Source organism: Phaethon lepturus, unplaced genomic scaffold, assembly GCF_000687285.1.
Source record: "Phaethon lepturus isolate BGI_N335 unplaced genomic scaffold, ASM68728v1 scaffold8659, whole genome shotgun sequence".
In the NCBI taxonomy this organism is placed as follows: Eukaryota; Metazoa; Chordata; class Aves; order Phaethontiformes; family Phaethontidae; genus Phaethon; species Phaethon lepturus.
The window spans coordinates 1-9,237 of NW_010562701.1; the positions used below are offsets into that span (position 1 = coordinate 1).

The 9,237-nt window shown below is 55.6% G+C and overlaps 1 protein-coding gene across 1 annotated transcript; it reads left to right on the top strand.

The window, feature by feature from the left end:
* Nucleotides 1–4,791: 4,791 nt before the first annotated feature.
* LOC104626434 (immunoglobulin superfamily member 1-like) lies at nt 4,792–6,376 on the top strand. Its single transcript, XM_010294359.1, has 5 exons — nt 4,792–4,825; nt 4,905–4,940; nt 5,142–5,411; nt 5,649–5,906; nt 6,252–6,376. The coding sequence occupies exons 1-5, from the start codon at nt 4,792–4,794 to the stop codon at nt 6,374–6,376; spliced, it is 723 nt and encodes a 240-aa protein (XP_010292661.1).
* The last annotated feature ends 2,861 nt before the right edge of the window (nt 6,377–9,237 follow it).

A 9,237-nucleotide genomic window follows, 5' to 3' on the forward strand; every position in this document is an offset into this window, starting at 1 on the left:
GGGATGTGGCTATGGGGTGGGGGGGCATGTGGGTATGGCTATGGACCATGGCAATAGGGCAGGGGGGCATGGGGTTGTGGCTATAGGGATGGGGCCACTGGGGTATGTCAGAGATTCATAAGAATATGGATATGGGGCAGAGTACTATGGGACCATGGCTATGGGGCTGGGGCCACGCAGCCATAGCCATGGGGCAAGGGTGTTGGGGCTATGGTTATGGGTCAGGGCCTGCAAGACCATGACAGTGGGATGAGGTCCACTGGAGTATGGCAGTGGGGCAGGAGTCATGGAGATATGGCTATGGGGCAGGTGGCCATGGGGCCATGGCAATAGGATGGGAACCACGGGTATGCAGCTATGAGTTGATGGAATTACATGGGACATAGTTATGGGGTGGGATTGCTGTTAGCAGGGGCATATCACTATGACATATGGGGACGTGGAGACACAGCTGTGGGGTAGAATTGCTATGGGTCAGGGAGACACTGGGATGTGGCTATATGGTGGGGGCATGGAGTACATGGCAGTGGAATGGGGAGAACATGGAGCCATGGAAATGGGGTAGGGACGCTGCGGAGCATGTATATGGGGCAATGGGTACATGTGGGATATAGCTATGGGGTAGGGGGGCACTTTGGGACATGTCTGTGGGATGGGATTGCTGTGGGGTGGGGGAGACATGGGGACACTGACATGGATTGAAGGGCTGTGGTGGGATTGATGATAGGGAAGGCTTAGCAGGTCTCTTCCAACTCCCCATGCCCCTGGTCAAAAGGAGACTCTGGGTGACCATGAGCCCATCTGACTCCTTCAAAAAGGTCACCTCTTAGAGGGATGTCCCTACCTGGTGGACCTGGTAGATCCCACGTGGCATGTCCCCATGGACAGGCAGCTGAGGACATCCCCCAGTCACAAGAACTGTGTGGGGAGAGAGGGAATGGGAGGATATGAGGACCTGAAGGGCACTGAGAAAGGCATCTTCAGGGACATAGGCACTGGGGAACAAAGGACATGGGCTGTCCCTGTCCTGCAGAGTCCCTGAGCCCGGAGTGGTCAGGGACAGAGGGCCTGGTGAGGTATGGGGCCAGCAAGGATCCAAGTTGTGGACTCAGCTGGGCACAGAGCTCGACCTATGGCCATCCATAGGGGTTTCTGGGGTGGGGTAGGACCAGGACATGTGTCCAGGTTGGAAATGTGGGACAATACATGTGTCAAGGGTGGGGAGAGACCAAGATGTATCTGGGGGCAACACATGGAAGCCAGACATGCATCCAGGAAGATGTGGGACCAGGATGTGCGTTTGTGGAAGGCAATTATCTCAGACCAGGACCTCAGAGACCCGCTCCATCCATCCATCCATCCATCCATCCATCCATCCATCCATCCATCCATCCATCCATCCATCCATCTCTCTGTCTCTTACCATCTCACTACAGGGTGCTGGCTGCTCAGGCAGGGCAGCACACCAGTGAGTGTCCTCAGGTTCCCTGGGGAGAGGTTACAGGGGGACATCAGTGCTAAGGACAAGGCTGTGAGGGACACTCGTACCTGTGACTGGCCTTCAGAATCATCTGAACTGTCCTGGATGAAGGGGCTGTATCAAATGGATCATGGGGACCATATGGAGATCACTTGCACTGTATACTTCACATGAGACCAGTTTAGGCCATATGGACTGACAGACTATGTGGAGACCACAGAAAATCACACTGACTGCATAGACCACATGAGAACCACAAGGACACCACATTGAGGATACATGGACTACGCAGTCCACATAGTCTGTATGAAGACCACAAAGACACAGAGACCACTTGGAACATGTGAAGATAAGAACATCTGTAGGACACACTGCCTTGGGACAAGCGTAGGACAAATTTCAGCAGATGCAGTGGGACATCTCTTCAGGAAAGCCTTCTCTCCTTCTTTGTTCTCTCACCTTGGTCCTGACCACAGTGGTATGCAGGGCAGTGCTTCAAGGCTTCACTCTCTCTCCGTGCAGATTCACTCTCTCCCAAGTTCTTCATCCCCATGAGCCACAGAGCTCTGGTGGGACTGGGGATAGCCATGAGCGTCTGCTGCACATGGCAGTGCTGGGATGTGATGTTCCTTCTCTGCAGGGATGGAGATGGGGCCCCCCAGCAGTGCCAGGGCCCATTGGCCAGCCAGGTGGAGAGTGGGCCACATGCCTGCTACTGCACTAGAAGGATGGAGCCAGCTGTCCCACTGGAGTCCAATGGCTCCTAGAACTGGCGATTGTTATGTTATGTGATAAAAAGCTCGTCTGCAGGCACGTGGAGCATAGATGAACCATGGCAGGTGAAGGTGTAACTGCTCAGCAATGGTAATTTGTCACCAAGGAATGATCTGGCATGGAAGCTAAAGATGACCAACTATACAAAGGGTTAAACTGGCTGGGAGCAGGAAATTGACTCCTGTCAGGGAGTGAAATTTCCCTTGCTGATGAGGAAAGAAGTGAAACAGCCTCGTCTTGTAGCCATCATGCAATGCAGTCGCTGAGGGGTCACCTTTGGCCAGTAGAGCTGGTGCTGGGGGTTGAGCCTGTGCTCACAGGATTGGTGCTTCGGTGTTGGTGCAAGTGTACATAAGGAATTGGCTCGTGCCGCCAATCAGACTCCTTGTAGAACCACTTATGGTGGTAGGACTCTGCCCAATGCATTGGTCATTAAAGCTTTTTATATTTAAGCTCAAATTTGCCTCAAGGGCTGTCATAAGGGGTACATCCTGATCAGCCAGAGAGGGAAGCAGGATGTGGCTGTTGGTGCTGTTTGTGTGAGTGCTCTGTGTGCCTGTATCGATCTGTGTGGCTGGCCGTATATATGTGTGCACGCATGTGTCGTATAGGTGTGCCCGTGCGTCTGCCTGCTGGAAATACGCTGTCAGTTCCACAACTGGTTGGGCCTGGAGGCGTAGAGATGTGGCAGCCTCACCTCTCTCAGGCTGCTGGATGCACCAGCCCCTAACAGTGGTGACGGAGGGCAAAGCTTTTTCCATGGTCCCATGACCTGGACTTGCACCCAGAGGTAGGTCTCCAGCTGGAGGATGTAAGAAAAGGCTCTGCAGAGGAGGGCCCGGGAGTCCAACGTGCCCATGGACAGGCCCCGTGGCAATGCCACCATCTCTGTCCTGGACTGTGTAGGCAGGGCATAGCCAGCAGGTGAGCCAGGGGGATGTTCTCCACTGGGCACTGGTGAGGTCAGAGTGGTTTGGTATCCCTCAGTCCAGTGTGGACAGTGGAGGGTGTTGAGATGAATGGGCCTGAGGGGAGGCTGTCCAAGGAGATGCCAAGAATTGGTCAAGCCTGGGGGAGGCAATGGGGGTTTAATAGGAGACGAGGCCAGAAGAGGTGCCCCAGAACAGGAGGAGGCCGTAGGGTACCCTGCTGCAAAACTCCTACCCCCATGGTATCTCCAAGGATGATCAAAAGGGCTGAAGGAGGAAGAAAGAAAAGGGTAGAGAGGGTCTAGGGGGGACCACATGGGGCAGCTGAGAGCCCCGGAGGAGTCTTGTGGCCACTTCACCTTTTCCCTTGAGATTACAGCCTTGAGATAAACACCATCTGCCTAGCGCTGAGCCCTGCGGTTTTGTTCCTGCTGGGGCCAGTTGTGGCAGAGATTGGGCACAGTCAGAGGAGGGCAGGACGTGCCTGCCTGCAACTTGCAGGAGGGCAGGGAGCTACAGATGCTGCAGCCTTCAGCAGTGTGGGATCCTGGACAAGCTGCCACCTGTCCTACACAGCTCCAGTCCCACAACCCGTCCTTTCCCTGCTCTCCTCACTCCCACATCACCCAAAGGTACAAGCAATGTCCCCTTCGTTATTGCCAGAGGGAGCTCTGTCTACACCAGTGGCCGATCCAGACTACCTGGCAGCTGGGGAGACTGGAGGCCAAGGCTCCAGGTGTGGTGGAAATGAGCCGTTATTTGGAGTAAGGACGTTGCTGTTGCTCCAGCATAGGACTGGGGAGGCCTGGATGGATGAGGAATGGGGCCGACCCTGTGGGGTGGATCCAGACCTACAGGCAGGAGATATTGCTGTCCCTCCCTCCTCCATCCCACTATAGGCCAGGTGGGATGAAACAGCCCCTGAGGAGGCCAAAAAGGAAGCCAAGTTACTTCCCTCCTACTCCACTCTGTGGAGCCACCAAACCTGCTCTGCAGCCGTGGGGAAGAGACAGCCTGGACATAGCCTGTGGCTGGACCCAGTGTCCTTTCCCTTCTCCACCGCCTGGTCTGCGCTGCAGTGGGGGGCACCATGCAGGGTTTCTGGGCATGACAAGGGGGCATGACATGGCGCAGCGGTCTTCCTGGGCCTTGGTGAGAAAGGCTACTTTATAACATCACTTGTTGTTGGAGCTTTCTCACTAAGATTCAGAAAGAGTCCTGCGCTGTTTCTTCTCCCCACCCCCATTGCAGAACATCACCCTCTTTTGCAAGCCTGAGAGGAAGCCATTTCCCCATCAAGTGACCAGAACTGCAAGGAGAAATGAAAAGCCCTGATAGCTTCTCTCCTAAGGTCTGCAGGATCCTAAGACAAAGTCGTCGTGGGTGCCCAGCCCTGGGCAGGTGACTGGGACATTCTGGTTCCACTTCAACCATCCCAGCCCTGCAATTGTGTCTGCAGAAACCCAAGCTGTGGGACAGAAGGTGGCTTGTGGCAACAAGGGCATATCAAGACCCACAAGAAGCCACCCAGCTGCTCAGTGCCTCTGGCCAAAGCCTTCCTCTGAAGAAGCCCTGCTTGAGCCAAGGATGGAGGGAGCCAAGAGGGACATGATGCCACTTGTGACCCACGTGCTAGCCTTTGGTGAGTGCCAGAGGCTGTGCGGGCTCCCAGAGGGTGACATGAGGCACCCGGAGACTCCACAGAGATGTTTCTCTTGCAGGTGTGTGGCTGGTGGCCCAGAGCCAGGCTACACCAAGTGAGTATCATGAGGAGGTAGACAGGGAGTTTGGACACATCTCTGGTCCCCCACCCATCTCCCAGGGCTCTCCCCCAGCCCTACAAAACAAAACTCGCCTTTGTGTAGAGACAGGGCCTGGAGCCAGCTCCAGGCTCCTTGCAGGGCAGCCGGGCGCTGGGAACTCCCTCCCTGTCTGGCAGCACCTCTGTCCCTGTGCAGGTGCCCCCACAATCTCCATCTTCCTGAAGCCTCCTGGGGTGATCCCACCAGGAGGCTCCACCACCATCTGCTGCAGTTGCCAGCGTGACAGTGGGAACTTCGTGCTGTACAAGAATGGCCACCAGCTCCGTACCCTGGAACTGTGTGGCAGCAGGGCCGAGTTCTCCATCTCTAATGCCATCCAAGAGGACACAGGTGCCTACAACTGCCATTACCTGGATGGAAGCACTGTGCTGGCTCACAGTGAAACCCTGGATGTCATGGTGCAAGGTGAGGGCTGTGCTATTACCCCTTTGTGTGGGATCATGGGCAGATTGGGGTGCACGTAGCCACTTGGCTTCCCCGCTCACATGATGGGCAGGGTTTTTCCATCTTCCCTGGCTTGGAGAGGTGGGGACCATCTTCACCTCTACCTGAGCCACGTGGTGGGGTCATGGAGATCCTGGTGGCTCCTGGCACCATGTCAAAGCCCTGCACACCTTCTCATGCCCTCTTCTCTTCTCACAGAGTTCCGTCTCCCCAAACCTGTCCTCTCTATCCTGCCTGGGCATGAGGTGGCTGCGGGAGCTTACGTGATTTTCTGTTGCACCATCGCACACTCCAGTGCTGGCTGTTTCCTGTTGCTGGAGGGCCAGGACAAAGTCCTCAACTTACTCCCAAAGGAACAAGACAATTTCAACATCTCCCATGTGCATAAAGGCAACGGAGGCCACTACAGCTGCCAGTGTTCCACCAAGGGTGCTTCATTGCAATGGTCTGCTGTCAGCAAGATTTGGTGGTGATTGGTGAGACGTCCCCCCAGCCACTGGGTGGTCAGAGCCTGTGGGCAGGGCGTGTCGCAGGCGGCAGGGCTGCGGGAGGTAGAGCCGACAGGAGCCCTTGGGGCTCCCTTTGCTCCCTATGAGCTTCCCTCTATCCCTCTTTAGCCCAGGGGCTCCCCAGCATGTCCCCTTGTCCACATGTGTCCGTCTGCCCTGGGAGCCCCATGTGCAGCCCTTCCGTCCCCTTGGGTCCCCTGTTGACCCCATGGGACGCCTTTGGTGGGGGAGCTCCCGGGGGGGCTCCTCCCAGGGGCCCCAGTGATGGTCCCTCTCACTCTGTCCCCTGCAGATTACACCTGGAGCAACGCGGTTCGCCTGGCCCTGGGGGCCGGGGTCCTGGTCCTGCTGGGGCTGATCGTGGCTGAGGCCGTGCGCAGCCACCGGCACGGGCCGGGGAGGCTGGGGCCTCGCTAGGATGGCGCGCAGGTCCCCTCTGCCTCTGCAGGAGAGACGGCCATGCTGCCCTGCAGCTGGAGGGTCCAGCACGCTCCCCGCACGCAGAGCTCCCCGTGACTGGGACCAGTAAGGGACACCGGGATTCCCCTCCAGCATCTCACGGTGGGATAAATAAACTGACCCCTCCCCATCCGGCTGTCTCCGGGAGTCACTCAGCGGGACGGGCAGGGTTCAGGTGGGCTTTGGGCCGGGGCGACCCCCATGGCGGGAAGGGGCTCTGGGCTGGGGGTGGGCCCAGAGGCACTCTGCCCATCTGTGTCCCTGTGTCTTTTTCTTTTGTCCCCAGCAGGGACAAGCGCCTTTTCCGGGGCGGGGAGGCGGGGGGAGCAGGGGCAGCAGGGCTGAATAACCAGTCTCCAGCTGCACAGTTTTCCATTGCTCACATTCCTTTATTGTTTTAAAACACTGACGAAACACATCACACCATGATCTATATATATAAATTTACTTTCACACAGATATAAATTTATATATATAGGACCTTTAAACCTCTGTATACTCGGGACACAAAGTTCCAGAATAGCTTCACTGGCTACAACAAAAGTACTTTTGTTATGAAAACACAAAGAGGAAGTGCGAATATCAAAAATGCGGGAAAAAATAAATTAAAAACAAGTGCAAAATGAATGAAAGTGCAAAAAAGCTTTTGTTATCATAATCACGCTCCTTCCAAAATACACTCCCCTGTTCCTCCCTCCAAGGACGAGCGAGCCTCAGGCCCCAGAGGGAAGGGGGGGACTGGAGGAAGGGAGCTAGGCTGCAGCCTCAGGTCTCTCCCTCTCCTCTGCACCGAGGGGTCCCCTGCCGGAGCCTAAGGAGTGAGGAACAGAGGAGCAGAAGCAGCCAAGTCACATCCCTCTCATGGCTCCCCCCTCTTCTCCAGCTCCCATCATTGCACTCATGTCCCCAGATTTGCCTCTTCAGGCAGCAGCTGCCCTAAGCCCTCAACCCTCCTAGACAATTTGGAAGGTTTCTTTCTTGTCTAAAAGTGCTTGTGAGCAACATGAAATCACTGGAGGAAGGCAGAGGCAGGCAGCTGTGCTCTGGTGAGGTGGGCATGGCTGTCCTCCTCACTGAGCTTCAGGCTGGCTGCTCTCACAGGAGTGGAGACCTTGGCCTCACACTGTCACAATGCTGCCCATTTCCACATGGAGGGAGAAACACCTTCCCGAGAGGCGCCAACTGCTCCCATGCACCCAGAGTCACCTGCAGATGCAGCCACCCCAGAAAACACCCCATGCCCGAGGCTGGAGCATGTGGTGGGACATCTCCCATGGCTCCAGCTAAGCCCTTCCAACATCATCTGTAGCAGCAGAAACAGGAATGACAGGAGCACAGGGTTGGGGGCCTCCACTCAAAAAAACACTTGACTTGAAAAATTCTTCATTGACTCCGAAATTTTAGCTGCAGTCGCATCTCTCAGAAAGACCCCAGAGAGGAACCTGTGGGCCAGACTCAGCCCCATTGTCCTCTCCATTTTCTTAGTGACACAGCAGTGGACATCCCTGCGTGGAGCTTGGTGAGGCAACAGGGGAAGGATGAAAAACTTTGGTGCTTCTGCCTTGGTCACAGCTGCCCTTGATGCTCCCTGAGGGGGGACTCCCAATCAATGTTCTGTGGAGCTGGAGGACCTGCCAAGGCCAGGGGTGCGGCAAACCTTCCTTCTCCTGGCTTCCCTGGGGAGACCAGAGACAACTTCTGCTCATGGAGGACACAGTGCCCAAGACCCTGGGACCAGAGCCTGCTGCCTCCATGGCCACAGAGACCACCACATTAAAACAGCAACACACCAACAGTAGGGGAAATGGCATCGTGGTACTTCCACAAACACCCATCCACACATACACACAATGCTTTGGGTTTGGTTTGGTTTTAAAGGAAACAAGCAGAAGGTTATAAGTTTTAAGAGTAAATAGCCCTTGACCACCTACAAACCCTGTAACTGTCTCACCCAGATGAATCCAGAAGCTTTGTACCCAAACTGCTGAGTCAGCCCAAGAGGCTGACGAACTGATGCTCAAGACAGCAGTAAGCGTGTGTGACAGAGACCCTCACGTCGCACATCACCCTTCCAGCAGGGCTGGTTTTCCTGGCTGCTGCATTCTGTGCCGAGCTCAGACCCAGCAGAGACCTGGGGTCCAGCTGTGCAGCCAGACCCCAAAGCCAAGGGGGAATACCTTGGCAGTCCTGCCCAGTTTGCATCTGCTCTTAGAGGGAGGTCAGAAGAGCCCAGGTAAGGCAGTACCCCATGGGCACAGCTTCCTGCTGATGCCCAGGGCTGGCACCGTCTGGAGCATGCACCTCCGCCTGTTTTGCTGGTGCCCAGGCAGAGCACAGCTTGATTGCACCCAATAGCCTGGCAAGAGCTGATGGTGTTGGCTGTACCGTCTTGTGGGCCTGCCATTGCTTGGTTCATGGTTCCTCTTCCCCTTCAGCAAGGATCTTGTGAGGTCACTGCCACCTCTGCTTTCCAGGACAGCCCTGTGAGAGACAAGGCTCTCCAACCTTCACGCTAGTTTCAGATCCAACACCTGGGTAGCAACTCCTCTCCCAGCACACAGGGACAGTGCTTAGTCCATTCTCCAACAGGAGGAATGACTTGGCATGAGGGAATGGAGCAGATGAGAATAGGATGCTGCCATAAGATGTTTCTTCATAAGCTCAATAACCATGTCCTGTGCAAGGGAGCCGTTCTGTTCCAGATGACACCCGGAGAGGTCTCAGCACCATTTGCAGAGTCTCACAGATGAAGGTCCCAGGGCTCCTCTTCTCCCCCAGCACACAGTGGTCCAAAAAGAGCCCCCCCATCAACTGAAGAG

Bases quoted from the DNA above. Each gene is read 5' to 3' on its own strand.
- LOC104626434 (XM_010294359.1), top strand. From the start codon at position 4,792: ATGATGCCACTTGTGACCCACGTGCTAGCCTTTG. The intron at 4,826-4,904 runs GTGAGTGCCAGA...TTTCTCTTGCAG, and splicing joins GACCCACGTGCTAGCCTTTG to GTGTGTGGCTGGTGGCCCAG. The intron at 5,907-6,251 runs GCAAGATTTGGT...TGTCCCCTGCAG, and splicing joins ATTGCAATGGTCTGCTGTCA to ATTACACCTGGAGCAACGCG.